Source organism: Vicugna pacos, chromosome 7 (genome assembly GCF_048564905.1).
Source record: "Vicugna pacos chromosome 7, VicPac4, whole genome shotgun sequence".
NCBI lineage: Eukaryota > Metazoa > Chordata > Mammalia > Artiodactyla > Camelidae > Vicugna > Vicugna pacos.
The window spans coordinates 15,768,232-15,792,378 of NC_132993.1; the positions used below are offsets into that span (position 1 = coordinate 15,768,232).

At 38.7% G+C, this 24,147-nt stretch overlaps 1 protein-coding gene across 1 annotated transcript in view; it reads right to left on the reverse strand.

The window, feature by feature from the left end:
- NUP205 (nucleoporin 205) overlaps positions 1-3,416 on the reverse strand; it is a 65,488-nt gene extending 62,072 nt beyond the window's left edge. Inside the window, exon 1 of the mRNA XM_031674634.2 lies at positions 3,167-3,416. Coding sequence (XP_031530494.1) covers positions 3,167-3,194 — 28 coding nt within the window. The 5' untranslated portion in view covers positions 3,195-3,416. The remainder of the gene's footprint in view (positions 1-3,166) is intronic.
- Positions 3,417-24,147: the final 20,731 nt, after the last annotated feature.

Sequence of the window (24,147 nt, forward strand, 5' to 3'; positions counted from 1 at the left end):
GAAAGCTCACAGTATAGTGAGGAAGCACATTTACAACACAGTCATACAAAAGTGCAATATCCAATTTGTTAAGTGCTATGATGGAGAAGTACCAGGGCAAAGATCATATAACAGGTGAATTTTGCCTAGCCAGGGAGGTCAGGGAAGGGAAGCATTCACTGAGCAAGTGATGACTGGGCTGAAATTTGAAGGATAAAATTGGGAGTGAGAGGCGGTAAACAAACATTTCTGGAAAAGAGGACAGCATGTAGGTCCCCATGGCAAGAGGGAACACTGCACTCTCAAAGACCCAGGAAGGCCAAGAGAGCTAGAGCACCGAGAAGGTTTTGGCAAGGGAGGCCCCTGCCACAGCTTGCAGGACTTATGAGCCCATGTTAAAGATTCTGGTCTTTAGATCAGACTAAAAGATCAAGCAAGATATAGATTTTAAATGTCTGCTGGATTCAGTGAAACAGAAAAGCATGCAAACCTTGAGAGCTGTTTAGCAGGATGGGAACAGACTAGAGTGAGTGGAGGAAGAGGAGGTAAGAAAATGAAGTCAGTGAATACTGATGAATCTCTGAAAGGCTGAACTGTGAAAAGAAGCAAGAGGACAGTAATTGCAGTGAGGCATGAGATCAAGATAAAGATGGAAGATTAACTGAAGGAAAAGAAGCAAGAAAGAGAGGTAAATTTAAAAGAAAGGTAAGGGGTAATAGGGAGAAGGGCATAAAGGGTCAGATTCACCTTAGAGAGGAAGACAGAGGGAAACTGACTCAAAAGAGTGCAGATATATTTCAGTTTGTAGGTTTGAGGGAGAAAAAAAGAGTTTGTGCCCATTTTCTCTGTGACTAGAACAATGAGGGATCAATTGGAGGTTAAAGATTTGATGAGTGTGGAAAAGGCCTGAAATAGTCACTGCTGTGAACAGGACAGGGTGCCCCGCCAGCCATCCAAGGACAGTCAACGTTAAAGGCTGCTTACAAATAAGCCGTAGGTCTACTCAGCCCGGATGATACAGGTCACAGTACTAGTAAATCCTGCAGCTGAAACTCAAGCATAGGACTTAGAACTCTACAACCTCTATTTTTCTCTCCTTCTACAACTCTGTTACGTTTAATTTTTTTTTTTGAATTGTGGTAAAAAAGCACATAACATAAAATTTGCCATCTTAAACATTTTGAAATGTGCAGTTCAATAGTGCTAAGGGCATTCACATAGTTGTACAAGAAGACCTCCAGAACTCTTTCATCTTGGAAAACTGAAATTCTGTACCCATTAAACAACAACTCTCCATTTTCCACTCCCTCTAACCTCTGGCAACCAACATGCTTTGTTTCTATGAATGTGACTACTTTCAATACATCATATAAGTAGAATCATACAATATCTGTCTTTTTGTTACTGACTTAATCCACTTAGCAGAATGTCTTCAAGGTTCATTCATTTTGCAGCACAGGATTGGATTTCCTTTTTTAAGACTGAATAACATTCCATTATAGCTAAAGACTACATTGTTTATTCATTCATTTGGGTTGCTTCCCAGGACATGTAATTAAAAACAAATTCTGACTCTTGGCTTTTACAAATCTTTCCTTTTTATGTGGCCAATTAAACATGCCTGCCACAAGGCCTTATTGTACAATGTATACTCTTTGCAGCTGTTGGCAACTCTTTTCCTTCAATGGTTTGTTTAATGATAGTAACTTAGGATAAGTATGTACTAAAGAAAAGTATTTAACCTTTCATATAAGATGCAAGTCTTGTCTTAGTTTACATTTGGGTGGAAAGGCAAGACAGCAATATTAAAGAAGTAACTTCATTACTGACATTCAGATATATTAAATTTTATGTAATGAAATGAATTGGGTTGTGCTTAAGGAGGGGCATGTAGAAATAAGTATCAAAGACTGGCTTCAAATTATTAGCTGTATAACCTTGAAGAAGTTACTTAACCACTCTAAGCCTCTATTTCCAAATCTGTAAAATGAAGTACTTAAAAGCAACTACCCCATAGGTGTATAAAAGGGACTAAATGAGATGAAAGTACAATTCTTAGTCCAGAACCTGGGAAAAAGCATATGCTCAATAAACATAATCCTTCATTATAACAAAATAATTTATCATTGTGTTTCTGAAATGGCTTGATTTGCACAACTCAGATTAAGACAATTTTTCAAAAATATCAGTCGTGTGGAAAGAACAAATCAGCACCCGCTCCCTGCCCCCTCCAAAAAAGACTGCATAGAAACGGAAAGAAAAGGCCCCCAGGAAAAAGTCCTCCTGAGTGAGATTCTCTACAAGCATTTACCACACAGATTTGCCCTTAAATGCCCATGAAGCTTAGGACATCTTAATCAGGCACTGACATTCTGAGCAGGAAATTCATTTTCAGGAACGCTCGGGTCGCTGCAGCACTTCTGGCATCCCTGGCCAGCCCACTAGGCACCAGCAGTGGATCCCAGGAATTGTGACAATCAAAATGCACCTACTCTTTCAAACGCCCCAGGGGGTGCAGTACCGCCCCAGGTTGAGAATTGCCAAACGAAGACCCAATCAAAATCTTCCAGAGTTCCTCTACTACCTTCTTGATTCTGCTCCGCCCAGCAGATCCGCTCCAAAGGTACAGGAGCATCCAGGGACGGGCCACACCTGCAGAGCTAGGAATCATGGCACTCCTCGGCCCCTTCCGGATTACAGGCTTCATAACAAAGGGATCTCGCTTCCTGCAGGACCCCCTAACCTTCATATGGGGCCCCGATGCCTATTTTGAGGTGCCAGCTTTCAGCCTGAGCTCATGACTGAAAAAATTTCTTTCTCGGGTCCTGTGGCCGCATTGCCGGATGCTTGTCTATCTTGCCAGAATCCGGACCACAAACACATAACGGGGTGGGGAACAGAAGGGACCAGGCTCGGCCCTGGGCTGCAAGAACGGCACACCCGGTTCCAATGGACCAAGCCTCCTTGCCTAGACCCTCAAACCCCAACTCTAGGGCTGGAGCCGCAACGCCGACGCGCGCCATTCAAACTGAGGAGGGGCGGGACTCCAGGCTGAAAGCTAAGGGAAAGCGGCCACAATGCACAAGCGCAGGCCTGGACCCCGAGGAACCTCACAGCCCAGGTGTCTCCCTGAAGAACAGATCACCACGTCGCCCCACAGTTTGCCTTCTGCCCCGGCCGCACCTACCCGAATTTACCGCCAACAGCGTAGCCATCTTGGAGGCGCAATAACGGAGCCCTCCTGCCGCACGGAAGCCCCAGGAAAGGGTGAGGCTGCCCGGAGCGACGCCTGATCAGAAAGGTATCACGCTGTCCCCTCCGAGCTGCGCGCTCGACCGACCCAGGCGTACAAATATTCGAAAATCTGCTCGGAGCCACGGACGTCAATTTTCGCCGGGATTATTCCCGTTCAAATAAGGCGAAGGCAACCAGTTGGGAGACGCCAAGTCCTCGATTTGACGTTAATCGTGCAGTGCATCCTGGGACTTGTAGTTTGTTTCTAATGATGACTTCTAAAGTTGGTTTGATGGAACAGAAAAAAATTTATGAGATTAGTTATTGAAATGACACCCACTTATAATATTATAAAATTTGTAAACCTAAATCATTATGTCCATTTCAAATTAAATCTCCCTTGGATACCTCCTGACTTTGGGGAGTGGAGTGGGGTATAAGGTGTCTAAACAAAAAGCCATTTAATCTGTTACGAACTAAATTTTCATTACACTTCAATATACCGAGTGTATTGCATCAACATAGTTGCATACAGTGAAGAAACCATAACTTTTTATTACAAAAATTTCACGTGTATACAAAATTAGAATAATGAACATTCAGCTTCCATTGCATAGTCAATTCCTGTACCCTATCCCTAACATGGGAGATTATTTTGAAGCAATTTCCAAACATATCAATTCATAAACACCAAATATTTTTCTAACTAAACATGCCCAAATAACTAGACCTTCTATTTTCACTTGCTAAGTTTTATTTGCTAATTTTCAAACTAAAATATGGTCATTACCATTTGCTATCATTTTCCAGATATTTATTAAGAATTTTACATCATAATGTTGTTACTATTATTACTCTATCTTACTTAATCCCTGAAACAATCTACTAGAGAGACGTAATTATAGCTACTTATGTCAGAGATGTTCCATGTGCCTTACAACTTCACTATCAACTCCTCCAGTGTTTCACTGAGATTGGGAGAAAATAGATGTTATATTCCCATTTCACCGTTAGAAACCACAATTAAATAATTTGGATAAAATCACAGAGTATGTTGTTAGGAATAGCAAGCATAGTCATTCTTTTGAACAAATAATATTGAGTGACACATGTACATTAGGTGATTTGTTTTGAGTCGTTATATAGAGACAAATGTCAGATTACAAGGAAAGAGGTTTAAAAGAGTGAAGGGAAAGAGAGAATGAAAAGGCAAAGGGATTTTTTTCTGAAGTTTAGTGTGAAAGTGAGAAGAATATTGAGCAGAAACTTGGCAGGAAGTGGCATTCAAAGATTTTCTTTCTCAGCACAACTATTATGAGCCTTCCCCCTCACACATTCTTTTAACCCACACACTTCCCTCTTGGTAGATCACTTCACTTTCTAGGAAGGAACTCTTTAACCTCCTGCAACTTCCCCTTATAAGCATTCTCTCAAAGGTTCCCTCAATCCATAGTAATTGGCACATTGGCATCATAACTACTCTAAAACTGCTCTTTGTCTGGTCACCAGTGATCAACTGTCAAATCCCACAGGTGCTTTTCTGATACCTTCGAAATTCTTTTCTCCCTTGACTTGTGGGGCACCACCCCTCCTGGAAACTCCTATCTTTAGAGTTCTTCTTTTTACATTTCCTGTATGAATTTCTCTTCCTCTTCTCATCATTAAATGTAGCTCTTCCCTTTTGGTCATTTCCAGCCTCTACTCCATTCATTCTACATGCTTCTGGGAAATCTATAGCCTCATACTACCACTTGTTTGTTGATGAATTCTGTATTTATATCTTTAATCAGTTCCTTCTCTCTCAGGATTCAGATTTGTATATCCAACTTGTCTACCTCACACCTCTATTGATTGTCGCACAGTCATCTCAAAATCAATTAATCCAAGACTTAAATGAGCACTTTTTTCATAAAACTCAACCACCTGTATCCTCACAGTTGCCAAAGTCAGAAACCTGGGATTCATTCCATATTCTTCCTTCAATTGCCAAATACTGTTCATCCTGCTTGTAAATATTTCTAGAGCCCCTTTTCTCCTCTCTGCCCCTTATGCCATTGTTCCCTTCAAGTCTCATCTTCTTATACTTGGTATTTTACAATAGCCTTCCTACTGGTCTGATTTCCATCTCACCCCTTCCTGTGGACCCCAATAGCCCCTAAAGTGATTTCCAAATACACAAATCATATTGCGTGTTTGCCGTAATCAAAATTTCTCAATGACCTAGTTCTGAGGATAATATTTGAAACTTCTTAGCAAGGCATTCTTGCCATTTGCTGATCTGATTCAGCCCCTTCTTCAACCTCCTCACCCTTATTCTTCCTCACATGCCCTTTACTCTAACCACTCTGAACTATTTGTTATCTCCCAAGTACAATATGCTTTCTTGTACCATGTATCTGTGCACCTGCTGTTTTATCCATCTGGAATGCCTATCTTTCCTTCTATGTCTCTCTGTTGACCACCCACCGAGTAACCACCACCCACATCCCTGAATTCAAGCCATTATATAATCATCCGCCACACTGAATCTGGGTGGGACTTATGACTTGCTTGGACCAAAAAAGTACACTGGAATGATGTTAGGTGCATTCCAAGCCTAGTATTTGAGAGGCCCTGCTGCTTCCACTCTTGGTTTTGGCTTTTTTTTTTTTTTTTTTTTTTTTTTTTTTTACTGCCCTGAGACATCATGTAAGGAAATCCAAGCCAGCCTTCTTGGGGATGAAAGACCAGGGGAAGAGAAGACTAGCCAGCCTCCAGCTGCTCCTGCTATCCCAGCTGAGATGCCAGACATGATTAAGGCCATCTCAGATCCTTTATTCATAATGGAGCCATCGGTTGACTGCAAATGGGTAAGTATACCCAGCCCAGATTGCAGAATTGTAAGCAAGTAAAAGGCTGCTGGTTTAAGCCACAGTTTTGTGGTTTGTTATGTTCAATAAACAACTGATTTACTCCCAGAGAGCAACAACTGTGTCTTTTCCTGTTTGTATTCCCTGCCCCTGCCACATCCCTGGCTTGCAGTTACAACTCAGGAAAAAACAATCTGCTGAGCTTGGTGCTTCCAAGATCTACTGCAAGAGAGAAAAGCCACATATATGCAATTGTGCCTAAGAGCACAGACCCTAAAACCAAGCTTCCTGGGTTCCAATTCTGTGTCTCTTAATTATTATCTTGAAACCCTCCTGGGTGGCTCAGTTTTCTCATCTCTAAATGGGGGATAATAATATTAATATCTACATGGTAGTGTTGGTAAGAAGCTTATTTGTAAAGTGCTTAGACTGTGCCTGACATTTAGTGTTACATGAGTGTTTGTTAAATAAAAATAGACGTTTTCTAAGGTAAAATAAGTGCTCAATGGCAGTGTAGTCAATTACTTAAGACATGTTTAACCAAGTTGTTAGAGAGCACTGCAAACGTGGAAGCAGTCAGCAATTAAACAATATGTGATTTATCTGGGGTCAAGGGTAGGTCTGTGCCCTAGTTTAATTGATCTTTTATTTGTAATTTCACTCATTGCTCCAATTACTTGAGTTTTACCCATATGCACAAAATTCTTTGAAATCTTAAAATAAGAACAGTTAATTCTTTTTCCTTTTTTAAAAAAATGAGGCATAATTATATACATTATATTAGTTTCAGGTGTACAACATAATGATTAAATACTTGCATGAACTGCAAAATGATCACCATAGTAAGTCTAGTTTACATTATCACCACACATAATCGCAGAATTTTTTTTGTGATAAGAGCTAAGATTTAATCTCTTAGCAACTTTCAAGTATACAATACAATATTATTAACTATAGTCACCATGCTGTAAGTCCATCCTCATGTCTCATTTATTTCATAACTGTGAAGTTTGTACATTTTGACTCTCTTCACCCATTTTACTTATCCCCCAGCTTCTGCCACTGGCAAACACTAATCTGTTCTTTGTATCTCTGAGCTTGGTTTGGATGGGTTTTTTTTAAATTCCACATATAAGTGAGATCACACAGTATTTATCCTTCTCTATCTGATTTATTTCACTTAGCATAATGCCCTCAAGTTCCATCCATGTTGTCGCAAATGATAAGATTTCATTCTTTTTAATGGCTGAATAATATTCCATATCTATATCTATATCTATATCTATATATATATATGCACCACATTTTCTGTATCCATTAATCCATCAGTGGACATTTAGGTTGTTTCCATATCTTTGCTATTGTAAATAATATTTTAATGAACATGAGGATGAGGATACGTATATCTTTCCAGGACAGTTAACTCTTATTTGGAGTCCAGGAAATACAAATTAGGGAAAAGTACATGAAGGAAGTGTCTCTTGAATGGACAGATGGTAGGATTTCTAAGTGGTTGTGAAGTGTGTTGGGGCTGGGAGTGGAGGAACAGATCGGTGAACAAGTGACAAAGTCCAAGTTTTCATATTTACAGAGCTGCAACAACTCCTCTGGACAAGCTTTAGAAATCTAGGTGAGTTTCAGTTTCTGTGATTTTCCACATCCAGCCAGTAGAAGAATCCAGGCATGACAGATTCACTGTTATGTGTTGACCCCAGTCAGTGGCCAGCTATGGGTTTGCAGTTGCAAAACTGTTGACCTTGGAAAATTGGCAGTCTCTGATGGAGTAGGAAACACATGTGCCCCAGATTTCCCGAGAGAGCCGCAACCACAATGCAGCAAATGGTCCTGTGGAAGAGTCTCCCTTCATAGGCTGGATTACTCCAACTGCCTCCTAATTGGTCTTTCTGCCTCCAGTCTCACTCATTCCCAGTTTACTTTCTACTGTAATCAGAAGGATCACTTCATCCTCTACCTGAAGCCCTTCCAGTTCTTGTCACTGCCCTGAGGGTAGGTCCACACTTCTTACAATGGCACACAAGGCTGTTCGGGATCTGGCTCCTTCAGGCCTCTTCAATCTACTCTGCTTAGGCTCTTCTTTAGTGACAGCAGCAGTTACTTAGATACGCACTCTCAGCCCCTCCAGGCCCCTCTTCCCCCAGCTCCTGGCTGGTGCAGACCCTTCTTCATGGGGTATTCCCTCTGGCTACTAGAGTCACAGCTTCCCTCCCTCCAAGTTGTTCTTGGCACTATCTACTGGTTCTAGAATACCTGTGGGCCCTTCATCTGGTTATTCTTCTCAGGCATCACCTTCCCCAACCCCACTCCTACTTTGGCCTGGATTAAATGCCTTCCTGTGCTCTCCAATACTGTACCGTAATTTTCACTACGTTGCCCTTCAGGACTGAAAGCTGCACACAGAAGAGTAGAGGCAAACCCAGAAGCAGCCAATAAATGTTTGTTGAATGAATAAGAGGGAGGAAAGGTCAAGCTGCTGTCTTCTCTCATTGCCAGACTACACTGTGAGCTCCTTGAAAACAGTTTCATAAACCACCCTCTCTCTTTCAAGTGCCTGCAAACTCCAGGAAAAGAAGGCTGGTCCTTTTTTCCTGATGTATGGACTACCAATACAGACCTGAAGGGGACAGGGTCCCCAGTACTTCCTTTTATGAAAAACACCAGGGCTCCAGCCAAGGAATTAGCTGCTTGAATCTCCTTGAGAGGTTCTCCTACAGATTCGGTCCTGACAGCAGGCATGTAGCGCAGCAGTGCACGACATAAAACAGGAGAACGAACAGGAACACAGGAGTGTAAAAGTACTGGTGGCAAAGTCCGTTTATCTGATCAAAAAAGAGTCTGAACTGTACGCTCGGAATTAGCATGAATACTTGGCTCCGGTCTCGGGCAGCAGCGTGTGAGGGAGAGTGGGGAGTGACTTGAGTTCTGTGTGACTGTGCTGGGGAGCAGAGCATTCATCCCATCAGAAGAATACTCAAAGTGAAACTATGTGCGAGGAACAAGAAAGCATTAATTGAAATAAACTACTGTACTGTTCAGGACATGATGTAAACTCAGAAACAAAGGACAATAGGAAATATTTTCAAGTGCAAACAAATGCAAAAATAGAAAGGAGATTTTGAGACGGCACATTAACATGAAGCTGTTGTGTGTATCATTTCTCTGCTTGCATTTGGCTTAGGGCCGTTCTTCAGTGAGATGTATTTTGTATCTTCTCTTCCTGCTTTGTGGAAGAGTTGAAATTTCAGGAAGGGACTAATAAACAGGGTAAGGTTTAGCATGTATCTTCTCTTCCTGCCTTGTGGAAGAGTGAAATTTCAGGAAGGGACTAATAAACAGGGTAAGGTGAGACTTCTGAGACAGGTTGCCCTGAATCTAAATTTCTACCTTGCCAGTGATTCACTGTGTGACAGTGAGCAAGTTTTTCAACCTCTCCGAGTTTCCTCATCTATTAAAATAGAAATAACACCTCCCCTGAGTTGCTGTGAAGATTCAGTAAAATAACATATGAATTTAACACAAAACACTTGGAAGACGTTCTGCCGTAGTCATAGGACGATCAGACTGAAGAACAGTGATGGTAAAATATGGGATTAAAGAAAGGAGAAAGGAGCCATTGAATAAGAGATCTAATAAAGATACATTAATGCAGTCAGCCTTCTGTATCTGTGGGTTCCACAGCTGTGTATTTAAACAAACACAATTGAAAAAATTGGGGGGGGGGGATTACAGAAAGTTCCCAAAAGCAAAACTTGAATTTGCCTTTCACTGGCAACTATTTACATAGCATTTACATTGTATTAGGTATTATAAGTAATTTAGAGATGATTTAAAGTATGCTGGGGGGAGGACATGTGTAGGTTATACGCAAGTTCTATGCCACTTTATATAAGGGACTTGAGCATCCTCAGAATTTGGTACTGGTATGGGGTCCTAGATCCAAACCTCCGTGGATAGCCAGGGACGACTGTATTAATAATGGTATAGCATCAATGAACTCTGTTAGTGAGGTTCCCATGGAAGTGCTAACTCAGCCATGTTGTATAGCTGCGTACATTTTAAATTGCACATTTAATAAGCATATACGTAGTAATAAGACTAATTTAAGTGTTTTTAAAATTGGAAAATTAATGTGGTTGCTGGAACTGAGTTGAATTTACTGTGATTTTAAGATTTCAGTCTCCAGTGAGAAGTGTGACACCACCAAAGCAAAATAATCATTTTTAAAATGTGGTTTAAGGAAAAAAAAAAAGGTACTATCTAGCATTGAAATATTATTGCTTCTTAGCTTTTAAAATGACATCTGCATAGTGCCTAGACCAAGTCTGGTGTTCTTTTTTTGTGTGTGATGAAATAAGCATAACCTAAAATTATGGCCATTTTTAACTGTACAGTTCTGTAGCATTAAGTGCATTCATTCTGTTCTCAAATCATCACCACCATCTATCTCCAGAACTTTTTCATCTTTCCCAACTGAACTTTGTACTCATTAAACAATTTCCTCTTCTCCTCTCTTCCCAGACCCTGGGCAGCCACTATTTTACTTTCTAATTCTACGAATATGACTATTCTAGGCACCCATATAAGAGGAATTACATAATATTTGTCCTTTTGTGACTGGCTTATTTTCACTTAGCATAATGCCAAGGTTTATCCATGTTGTGGCAGGTGTCAGAAATTCCTTTCTTTTTGAGGCTGAAGAGTAGCCCACTGTATGTATATACCACATTTTGTTTATCCATTCACCTATCCACGGACACCTGGTTGCTTCCACATTTTGACTATTGTGACTAACGCTGCTATGAACATGGGTGTACAAATAATTCTTCGAGTGCCCACATTCAATTATTCCGGAAATATTCCCAGAACTGGGATCATATGGTAATTCTGTGCTTAATTTTTTGCCATAGTGTTTCCACAGCAGTTAAACTGTATTACATTCCTACCAACAGTGCACAAGTTTTCCAATTTTTCTTCATTGCCAATACTTGTCATTTTCTGGTTTTTTTTGATAATAGCCATTCCAATGGGTATGAAATGGTATGTCATTTGCATTTGCAGTTCCTTAATGATTAGTCATATTGAGTATCTTTTTATGTGGTTATTGGCCATTTGTATAACTTCTTTGAAAAAAAGTCTATTCTAATTCTTTGTCCATTATTCAACCTAATTTTTTTAACATTTTTTGTTGATTTATAATCATTTTACAATGTTGTGTCAAATTCCAGTGTTCAGCACATCAATCTGATTTTTTGCTGTTGTTGAATTTTAAAACTTCTTCATATATTCTGGATATAAATCTCTGATCAGCTACTAATTTTCTTGGTTTCATTTTATATTTATTTGGGCTTTTCTTTTAATGCATTATTTTAAAAACTAGGATCACTTCACAAGTGACCAGAAAAAGTTGTTAATTTTGTTCAAAGTCATTGCAAGTCTCCTTCCTTTGTTCATTTTTCAAACAGTGAAAGTATAAAAGAAAAAATTTAAATCAACATAATACCAGAATTTTTTTTTGACTGGCAATGTTAGGAAACCTCGGTTATAGTTGAATCCCAAAGCTAGACAATGGCTATGAATATTCAGTCCATCTTCCTGAGTTCAGACAGAACAAGGCCTAAATATGACAGAGAAGGACACATCTCCCAATAAACACCATCTCTCTCAAAAGGATGATTATAAATTGAGGAAATATATGCAGAAAGGAGGTTTGAACCAACTGTTTAAAGTATAAATATGAGGTTGTATGTATTTTTTTTAATGTAAAAGTCACTGGTATCATCTCTTAGTTGCAAATAAGCACTGTAAAGTCATAATGGAGGCATAGGAAGGAAATAGTATGTCAAGACTTCAAAAGGAAGGTAAGTAAATATAGGCCAAATCATAAAATAGTAGCTCCCACTAGAATATATGTTCTGTGTGGGCAGTGATACTTATTTTATTCACTCATGTCTCTCAAGAATCTCAAACAGTACCTAGCACCTCACAGCAGGCAATCAATAAATATTTGCTGAATGAATGAATATACAGGAGAGAAAAGTTGGTGCACAAGGCAGAGCGAGATTGAGAGAGAAAAAACTATTGAAAAGGATCCAAGAAAAAATATCACAAGCAAAATTTTAAAGTATTTTAACTGAATTAAGATTAAGCATCTTGGAAAAGCAAAGCAAATTAAATGTATGTGGAAGAAGAAAACAATAAATAAATGGAAGTCAAATAGAAAATGGAAAAAGAAAGATGAAAAAGAGAAAGTCAATAACGCCAACTGTTATTTCTTTGGGAAAAAAAATAAATCTTTAGCTTGATTGATCAAGAAAAAAAGGGAGAAAACACAAATTGCCAATATTAAGAAAGAGGATGTTGAGTGAACATGACTGTGCTTATCATCTCTGTCATCTAAACCCACTTCTCTGCATTTCAAAAAATAAAGAAGAAATATCATTAATACGCTACAAACCTTTAAAAGATAATAAGAGAATATTGTGAACAACTTCACGCCAACATGTTTGACAATGTAAATAAAATGATCAGTTCCCCTTAAGGACAAAAATTTCCAAACTAGAAAAGGTAAATGGCTTTATATCATCTGTGGATGAAATTGAATTGGCAAAGAACTATTCTACAAAGAAAATTCAGGGCCTCAATAGCTTACTTGGTGAATGTCAACAAATGTTTAAGAAATGGTACCAATCCTGCACAAGGTCCTTAAGAAAATAGAGAAGCAAACAGTTCTTAGTTAATTTTATGAGGTCATTATTACTGATAAAGTCAATGACATTACCAAAAAATACAGACAAATTTTACAATTTTTTGGGCATAGACACCAAAATCCTTATTAGGAACAACTACCAAAAATAGCAAAATAAAATCAGCAATATACAGAAAGACTAATATATCAAGACCAAATGGGCTTTAAGAATTCAATTTTAGCAGTTTCTTTTCAATCACAGAGGGACTGGCTCTTCCTAATTCTATTTTATAAGGAGAGTAAATGGCAAAAGAGACTACTAGTGTGTCTACCCAGAGATATCACTAATGTAGCTGAAATCTTTAGGTAGGCTATTCCTGACTCTCTCTACAGGACACTGGCAGCCACAAATCTAGCTTTTTTTGCTCCCCTTTTCCTAAGAAAGGAGACCACTCTATTTCTGTTAACATATTCTTGTTTTGTTTTTCAGAATTGATTCAATCAACCACCTCTTGATGAGACTGGAAGCTTTCCTGTCTCTGGATTGGACACGGTCGTTCAAATTTTTGTAACACATTTGCACTCTCTCTCTTATAATTTTCTATGATCTGAATGTGTGTGTCCCCCTCAAATTCATATATCAAAATCTTAATATCCGATGTGATGGCATTAGGAGGTAGGGACTTCATGAATGAGATTAATGCCCTTCTAACTAGGCTCCAGTAAGCTGGCTCACCCCCTGGCCTTGCAAGGATACAAAGAAAAGTCTACAACTTGGAGGATGATCCTCAGTCAACCATGCTGGCACCCCGATGTTGGACTTACAGCCTCTAGAACTGTGAGAAATCAATTTCAGCTGTTTATATGCCACCTACTCTATGATATTTTCTTTAAGCAGCCTGAAAGGACCAAGATGGGATTTCTACAAATAGCAGTTTCATCCAATAAACCGTGTAATCACTAGTTTAGTTTATAGTTTATAATCATTATTAATTTCACTCTCAGATTAATTGTTTGGTAAATTAATTATTTAATGCCTAACTGTCTCACTAAAGGATATGAGAGAAGAGACCATCGTCCTCTCACAGCTAACAGGCAGCAACTAGCTAAGGTACCTGGCCCAATAAACAGTTGAATGGATGAATCTGTAATCTCAGAAGATAAGTTTTTCCTGACCTCATTCCCCAGTTCTAGGGCATTTTATTATCTGTCACTGACTGTTTTATCATGCATTATCTAACAAAATGTTTACTTCTTTTTTTTTGTAGTGTTTTGAGCATTTTTAGTAGGAATAATCCCATCTCAGAGACTTGAGGCTGGAAAAAGCACAAAATCCTTTCAACAACCAGAACCAGTTTAGGACCTGAATGTAGATATAAATGGCAGTACTACTTAGAATTATGCAGGGCCTTTCTACTGAGGGTCAACAAAAAGAGGTTGGAGTGACCACACCTGAACCTGGGCCTCTCTAGAGGGCCACTTCCACCACAGGCTGAATTGGCTTTCTTGACCTCTAACTCATCTTAGCATCATTGCCCCCAACCCCTAACCTGCTCACCCATGGGTGACCTAATGGATCTCTGGGAAGCATTTGTCTGTTTGCTGTTCAAGTAGGAAGCTTGGATCAGTAGCAAGGGGAAACTCTCCATGGCAAAAACCTCACTTGCAGGGGCCGCTGCTGGCCTACTGAATCTTGGGTATTTTGGACCATGACTCTAATTGCAGAGTCCTCATTTCACCTGCAACCCAAGGGTCCAATCAGTCTGGAGGTGGAACTGCATCTTTATATCTAAACTTAAATTGTTGCATCTGAAATAGGGAGCTGAGCAGCAGCACAGTTACATTGTAGGGCACTGGCTGCCAGCTGTGTGGGTGGCTCATTCTGTTTCTGTTCCACCCAGAGCCAGAAAGTCCTTTGTTGTTCAACAGGGTAAAGGCAAGGTGAGGTGGAGGCAGTTCAAGCAAGGTGCTGCTCATCGCCTCAGGCCTGGGCAGAAACTGGAGAAAAGCTGTGGCAAGAGAAGGCCCCCAGCAGGTTTTGGAGGATAATAGGAAACAGAGCCTGTGATGGCCCCAGGCTCTGAACTGTGAAGGCTGGGAATTTGTTGAAGAAAGTAGCCTGCAGCCTCACCCTGAATCTAAAGGTGCCACTCTTAGGCATCACCTCAAACTAGATTATCACAGTGTGATGCCAACTAACATTAAGATGATCTGACACAGTGATATTGAAATTGTAAGCTGTAGATCTTGAAATCAATTTATTGGGCCTATTTATCAATATTTTGTTACTGGAAAAAAACACAATATAACAAAATATCACTGTCTCTTGAGTAATAGGGGAATGTTCTGATTTGTAAACATTTTGTTTCAGCTCTATTTAGTGTGATGTAAACTAGGTCTTTTTGTAAAATGTATTTCCAACTAGGGATCATGCCAACAAATTTTGCTAGCAGTGGCCCTCACTAATTCCCCTTGCTCTGATTTCTTGCAATCCCATAAAATAACCTATTGATTTGAATTTAGCGACACTTGTAAAAAGATGGCATTCATCAATAAGCACAAGAATTCAGTTGCTTGATAGTTTTATTTCTCATTGTGAATAAATTGGCATTCTGATTCTACTATTATCATTCTCTTGTGAATTTTTTAGCATGAATCAACTTCCTACTGCCCACACTTCACTGGGTAATTAACAAAACAGATTTCTAAGCCAACCAATACAAGGAGTCAGTATCAGAACAGGATTATTTCAAAGCAATCACATCCTTACTGATCTTTTCCCTGCCCGCTCATCTGCCTCCCATCTATCCTCCACTGGCAGTGATCTTTTCACAACATAAATCCAATCATTGCACTCCCTTGCTTAAAAGCTTTAATAGTGTTTAGCTGCATTAAGTTGAACCAAGTGAAATCACTCGTCAAAAATGAAAATCAACAATTTTACATTGATCAATCTACTAAAAATAGAACAGAAACTCTTTGCCTAAGGATTTGCATGATTTAAACCCAATGTCTTCTCATTATTTTACCCATTTTCATATCTCTATCATGCAATGCTTTTCTTTTTGTTTTCTTATGACAACCCACAATAAGGTTTACTTCTACATCATCATCTAGGATCCACATGTATATAAGCAAATGTAATGTGCTTCATGTCTTTTTTTTTTTTTAATGTGCTTCATGTCTTGATTGGAACATTACTTCCTAAGAGAAGTTATCTTCAACCAACCTGTGCAAATGGATCTCCCCCCACCCTCAATTCCCTATCATGGCACCCTATTCACTTTTTATAGCACTTAGCATAATTTACTTACTTAGTTATGAGAAAGAGAAAAGTAGCCCCCTGACATCCAGGAACTAGCCAGATATAATCATTTAGGCCTTGGCGTTGCTATGAGTTGGCTCAGCACTCATAACTTGGTCCTGATGTTTTCCACTGAACATAAACAATGTCACACAATATCAACAACAGCAGATAAAGGCACTCTATGACCCTGATGAATCAAGACCAAACAAGACCATTCTGTAACCACATCTGAATAGAGAGAAAATATTACTATTGTCCAAGCTATGAAATACCAGATATCTTCCCTCTGGCTAATACGAGTGACTGAATTTCTTTCCCAACTACAGTTTTAGCCTTACTCTAGACTGTCTTCGTTGTAGATAAGATAAATTGATACGATGAATCACAGAATTATCCCCACTTCCTGAAAGCACTCAATCCAGACCAAACCTCTGTTTCCTTGAACCCTCCCCAAATTACCCAACCAAAACCAAAACCCTTTTAAATTTTTTCCAATACCCTTTCACTGAAACACCCCACATTTCCCCATGATGTGTATTCTCCTTTGCAGCAATGAGTTAATAAACTCAGCTTATTCAGCTGTACCTGCGTTCCTAGTATATTATTCACCAGTATATTCCCTGGGCTTTGCACAGTGACAAGCACTTGGGAGGTACTTAATAATTATCTTAGATAAGCAAATGGAATGAGAATAATTATTTAGTTTCCACCTCTCTGGGCAGAGGTGTGGAGGGGTGCTGTCTGGGTGGCTGGCTGACCTCTGTCTAGGTCACTGTTCTGCCTTGCTGTGTGACTTCATAGCCATCAGCTTTCATTAATACCCTCCTTAAACTTTTGATGCTCTCTTCTCTGACCCTCTGTCCTAGACAGAGGAGTTTTCAGTTCTTTCAAGCATGTTCAAATTCTTCCATGATCTTGGCTTACAGAGTTCTTAGCACTTAAATATTCCCTGTATTGCAGAGGGCGAAGCTGAACTCTCACCTCTGGGTCTGCAGAGTGGTCCTCTGTGATGCTCTTTCCAAGCAAGAATTTTTGACAGACCTTTCCCAACTCCTTCACTTGCCCTACCTGTCTTCTAACATAACAGTTTATCTCTACGTTGAGGTTAACTAAGGCTCCATTTAACTTATTTTTTTTTCTGATTATAACAATAACACATGCTCATTACAGACCATTTAGAAAACACAGAATGGTGCAAAGAACAAAAATTGAAATTAGCCATAATCCCATAGTCAAAGGTCCTGCTTCAATTCCAGCTGGACACATCAATATTAGTGTAAATTGTTAATACTATATATTTACTTTGTTTCTTATGTTCTTAATAAGAACATCATAAGCCTTATCTTCATCATTAAATATTCTCCAAAATCACTATTTTAAACTTTATTCTCCTCAGAGAACATTTATGTGTTAAGAACTCAAAAACCAGCATATTAATCCAGCGCATGGATGTTAACAGTCCTAAATTTAAGTAGCTGAGCTCCTAACACTGAATATTCAGATTTCTTCTAATTTTTCATTGTTATAAATACTTCAATGAACATCTTTATGTATAGATCTTTGTCAACATTCTTTAGAAAGGCTTCCTGGAAGAAACATCATTAGTTTAATTATTAGATTTTTTAAAATACTCTCAGTAGATATTGCAAAATTGTTTTTAAGACTTTATGTTCCCTCCAGAGAACATACCTGATTCTCCAAACTTCACCAACACTAAATATTATAACTTTTAAATACACATTATTAAGAAGTTTTTTAAAAAGTGATTATCTAACTTTGACTTGCAGTTTTTAGGGCTGGTCATGTTCAGGAATTTGTTCAAATAACTGTCTTTTGGAATCCAAAAATCTCTCTACCTTCTATTTTTTTAAATTGTTATTTTTTTAATTGAGGTATAGTCGTTTACAATGTGTCAATTTCTGGTGTACAGCACAATTCTTGTCATACATGAATATACATATATTCATCTTCATATTGTTTTTCATCTCTACCTTCTATTTAAAAACATAATTAAATAAAACATAATACCTTGAAAATAATGTCATCCAGTCATTTTCTCACATAAGCTACTTATTATAAGATCTCCTTAAATAAGAACCAAAAATGAAGCAAGTCTGATACTAAGATAGTATTTTAAATCAAAATTGTGGTGGGAAAGCCAGGATATGCAGTTGCCATATTTATATGCCATGTTGAATTCAGAGTTATTGGTTGGGGAAGAAATTGCCAGGTCATAATTTCAAGGGATCAAGATTTAGAAAAAGATTTCTATAAATGTTGCTTATTTATTATGTGCTACTGCGTTAAGCCATGGCTAAGATTAGAGACGTGAGGGAATGGAGGGAAGTATATTTCAGACAGAAATACATCTCTGTCAAAGGTTCAAAAATACCCAGACATTTCCCTAGTGGTGTTTTGCAATCCTTCATTTTTGCATTTTTCTCATTACAAAGACCCTAGCAGGCAACCGGAGCGATTTCACCCCTTCAAAATTCTCTGAACAAAACTGCCAGGATCTAGATCTCTATTTTTAACCCCCTTGAAACTCTTTTTGAATAAATCACTTGATATGAGTGTGTGAAATATGCTCTGAGCTCTGAATAGCTTCAATTATATTACATTCTATTCAGGTAAATTCAGTCCAACGGACATGACTGAGAACCTACCATGAAAAACAAACCAAAAAAGAGGTCTGTAGGAACAAGAGCTGTGTCAACACATAACCACAACACACGGTGACTCTCTATGGGATACAGATGGAATAAAGGACCATAGAAATACAGATAAGGGACGGGAAGAAAACCTCCTCTTACCTCCTCCCCTTTTGTTTAAAGAGTGGTTCAAGGGTTTTTCAGGAAGTAGAGAAGACAGAGCAGAAACTGAATGGGGTGAAAAAGAAGAAAACAATTTTAGTTTCTTTCCAATATTCACACACCTACCCTTCTCGCAATTTAAGCCTTAGTTAGGCTTCCTAAATTCATCTGGAATGGAAGCAAGTAGTAGCCAAACTTGGGGGCAGACGACTGAGATTTACTGGGTAACATGAACGGGCCACAGTTTGGCCAGCTATGTGGAAAACTACGTCGGATACTATAAAAGGTAAATTTCTAATTTTTTTTTTACCATCTTATTGAGATATGACCGACATGTAAAAAGCTGAACATATTTAATGTATACGACTTGCTGAGTTTGGGTTCAGTATATACCTGTAAAACCATCACTACCACCTATAGGCGCTATGCTGTATAGTCGGTCTCCAGAACTTATTTATCTTGCACAATTGAAACTTCATACCTTCAACCATCAACTCCCCATTCCCCGCTGCCCTAGCCCCTGACAATCACTTCTACTCTCTGTTTCTATGAGTTTGACTAGTTCAGATTCCATATATGAGATCAGCTGTATTTCTAATTGACTGAATCTTTACAGGTTACAAAGTCTTCCTTCCTTCCCAGGTTATCTCATCTGTCCTTGTTAACAACTTGGTAAATGAAGAATTATTCAGATAAGTCAATTTTTCAGATAAGAAAACTGAAGATCAGACAAGTTAGGTAACTTGCCTGAGAGCACTCAGAAAGTGGCACTGCCAGGCATAAAACCTAAGTCTTCTAATCAGAAATTCAGTGTTCTTTCCAGAAGAGGAAAGCCAAAATACATTATAAGGCATGCTGTTATTACTGGTGTGTGCAGAGGCTCCAGCTTCTAGAATTTTAAAGGTCCCCCTTTAAAAGCTGTAGTAAAAGCTAGATTCAAAAGGGAGGAAGTGTGGGAGAAGTTTTTAGTTATACCATTGATTTAGGCAAAAGATGCATAATGCTCTAAAATTTTTACCCGTTTCATGAAAGGAAAAAGAAAGAGAAGTAGACAAGATCAACTACAACAGTATTATCACATTATCTTCCTATTTTCATTATGTCATAATATTTACTATTAAGTTATAGTACTTAATACTCAAGTAACACTTATTAATGAGACACTTATAAAATGCTTACCATATTCCAGGTACTGTTTAAGTATTTTAGATGCATAAATTCATTTAATCCTCACTAAAACTCTAAGAGGCAGGTACAATTATGATTCCCATTTTATAGATGAGGAGCCTGAGGCACAGACAGGTTAAGTTGCTCAAGGTCACAAAAGCAGTAAGTAAGGGAAAGCCATGATGCAAACCCAGAAGTCTGGGATTCTCAAGGTCACTTAACCACTATACCGTACAGCCTCTTCTTCTGTCTGCAAAGCTCCTTCCAAGACCAGCCAGACTTCCCCTTGACAGGGCTAGGGATATCCCTGCACAGTGTGCTCCCAGAATGCCTTATACATCCCCTGTCAAAATAGTCCTCACATTTTCTGTTACCACTTGTTCAATTATCTGTCTCCATCATCTCAAAGTTATAGCAGCAGCTACTGGGACCCTCTCATTCACCACTGTAACTGAAGCATCAGGATTGATGTCTGGACCACAGTAGTTGTTCAATGTGTACTTGTGAAACTAATAAATTACTCTAACAAGCACTTGTGTAATGTTTACTATGTGCCAGGCACTGTTCAAAGAGCAAATATTAAACTTCTTATGGAGCATGTACTATTTTACAGATAAAGAAACTGAGGCACAGAGAAGTTGAGTGATTGGAACAAGGTCACACACTAGTAATAAGTAACAAAGTCAAGATTAAAATGCAGGCAGTCTGGCTCTAGCATCCACCTCACTACTAAGGTGAATGAATATATGAATGAATGAATGGATGGATGGATGGAATATCTATCTGTATGCACTATATAATCTGGAATTGTTGTTTCTTAGGCTTTTGTGTGGTGAATTACTTTCCTAGTGACTTCTTGATGGCTTCCTTTATGATGAACATTATAAATGCAACTTGGCTGAGTGAAGTACCAGATATTTCTGTCTCAGTTACTCTGATTTTTATTTAGTCTCTACAAATGTCTCAAGGTGGAAATAGTTGTCTAAATCTTTGGAAAAGCACTGAAGAACTGGATTTTCATAGCATTGCTAGATGTCAGGAGAGTGCCAAATGGGAAAAAAAAAGGCTAAGAGAATGATTTTATTTCCAAACATGCAGCATTATTTTGCTGAAATCCCTTAGGTCTCAAGAAAATATTGTGAAAAAGATTGAAACAAAATTAAATATACATATTTAAAATATTTCTACAGAAACTTCTGCTATGACATTTTCTACAGTTTATTACTTACTTGATTTATTTTACAAAAGCTTGTGCCTTGAAAATAGAATCCTAGTTTCTTAAAAACTATTTGATACTTATTGGCATAGTGGGAGGAAAAAAAAGCAGAGTTTGGAAGTAAATGTGTCTGAACATTAAAATTTTTTTTTAATTTTAAATTCTTAAGTCTCTTTCATGGTATTTTAAGGATCTGGAATAAGAGAATCACACAGAATCATGCCCCATGGAGCAAGAGTTATCATGATCAAGTTTAGATTTTCTCCCACTTCATTCTCATCAGAGTGTGAAACCTGTTTGCAGCACATGAGCCACTTCAGTGTATAGAACTGGGCTGGTGTCCCTGCAGGTACTCTATAAATACTTATTGAAGAGAGTAACATAGAAGTTATGCAACCCCTATGTTCTAGACTGGCTCTTCCAAAATGCAGATCAGCCTCTCCAAAGAAATAAAGTGAAACCCCCAATCCTGTCTTCCCTGACATTTTTGTGGCAATCAAACCCAGAGGAGAAATCAGAAAATATTTAAACCATGAACCCAAAGTCTTTAAATGGAGTCGTTTTTCAAGGTCTTTCAGATGAATCATAAATTATTAGAGTTTTTGTCTCTGTGTCTGGATTTTCCCCTATTAGAAATAATTTATATTATTTTGGTACCATATTGAGCATGCAGTGAAAAGAATCTCTCCCTCTCACCTCTTCCCCTAGCCAAAAGATTCCTTTCCCAGAAGGGATCACCATTACTAGTTTCTTGTATATCCTTCTGGAGATATTCTTTGTGTATACAAAAAAACTATTTTTCACAAGTGGTAATATACCATACACATACTTCTTGTCTCTCCTTTTTTCACATGACGGACTTCACTCCATACCAGTATATATAGATCTGTATCATTCCTTTATATGACTATATAGAATTCCACTATATGAATATACTATAATTTCTTTAGCCAGTCTACTATCATTGGACATTTAGAGCTTATTTTTTTTGCTATTATAAACAATTATGAAAAGCATATACCTAAACATACAGACCACAGGTATTTTAGAGGGAAAATAATATTAGGTAAACAATGAAAAAGAAAGCTTTTTGAAATCCTTTGGAGGGTATTTATTTTCAAATTTAAAAAAAGGAAAAAAATTAAACTCTAGTAATTTAAGAGGACAATGAAGTATAATATAAATTAGAGGTTTATAACATGCAAAAGAAAACTGGATTTTCTGGAATGAATGTTCTCTTTATGAGTAGGTTGTTTTAAGAATTAAGTGATGTTTTTGGACAGCAGCACAAGATGGTTGAAGAGAAATAACTTTACATGTGCACAGATTTTTCCACTGTACAAAGACCTTAAATCTGGAAGGAGAAGGGGCTTAGTCATGAAAGCACAGCAGAATAAACAGGTTCAAATAGTGTTGCAGAGAAACACCACAAAGTGAGAGGCAGAGAACAAGGTCAAGGGAGTTACAATGAAACCAAGGGCAAGTCCTGAGCTGACAAGAAAGGATAACAGTATCCAAAGGATGGCTATGCAATGATGAGTCCAAATACGGTCAGTATGAAACCCACAGAAGCCTCTTTGTCAACATGATTTTACCATGACCAATCCAGATCCGCAGAACTTGGGGGAGTATCAGTCAGGGGAAGGGGGTGGCAACAAAGCAAAAATACCGATCAAAATGGCACCAAGTTTTGCCTGAGTATCTGGATGGCTAAAGGCCACACATGTGACCTAAGCCCTGCAATTAGATGCTCTTTCTAGGACTCGGTGAGTGATGCAAGGAGGAAGGGTTAGTCAGATTTACCTGCAGCAGTATGCAACTGAAGCAACAGTGTCATTTAAGCCCTATAGAACAACGGTGATATATGTGATGCCTGTGACATTTGTCCTTTTAACCAGACTGCTCCAGCTGCCAGCCTCCTGGTTCCTGCCTGCTTTCCAAGCCTGGTTCTCCATTTCCCAGCCAATTCAATGAGTCATTTCATGTTCTTCTAATAAATTTACTTTCCACTTATGTTACACAGGGTCCATTACTGTTGTCTTCAAGAACTCGGACTGATACAGTGAACATACAGTGACTGGGACTAGCCTCTGACAGAAATAAGGGCAGGGGCAGAGATCCCCAGAACTGGGGTTCTAAATGGGAGAACCTCTAACGCTGGGCTAGAGACTTGATCTCATTGTGCAAGGCCAGAAAAGCAAAAAGCAGGGCAAAAGTACATAAGGGCTGCATCGGTCTCTGGGGATTAGGTCAGTCTCCTTCCTTCTGATGAGATTATCAGGGCTATTGAAGGATACATGTCTGAATGCTCTTCTTCCCAGCAAATGGGAGCTGATTGCAGCAGGAGAGGGAACAGCCAGAGAGTCAAGAGGAAACTGATGAAGGTATACAGTGCAAAAATGCAAATTTCAAATCCAGTTGTTCAAAGGGTGCTTGGTGGAAGGTGGCAAAGGGTCTATAACTTGGAAACAGTAAGACACCATGAGCAGGGTGAGTCTTTGTAACTGGCACAGAGGGAATTGAGCCCTTGAACTTATTTGCTTTGCTCACTGCCGTATCCTCAATGGTGCCTGGCATGTTGTAGGTCCTCAATAAGCATTTGTTAAATGAATGAGACATTCATTAAAATTGGACACACACCATTAGTTGGCACATCAAGGCACCTCATGTTGGTAGGATGGAATCATATTTGGATTTTCAGTCCAGACCTGTCTGACTCTGAAGTTCAAATTCTTAACCATTGGGCTGTATTGTTTACTTCTTAGACCCTGGTAGCAATAAGTGCTCAGGATTCAGCCTCCTGTCCAGCCATGTGAAGGTGCCCATCATGGTGCTGGTGATCACCAAGCTGTTACTTGCCCTGGTTGCCATCTCCTCCC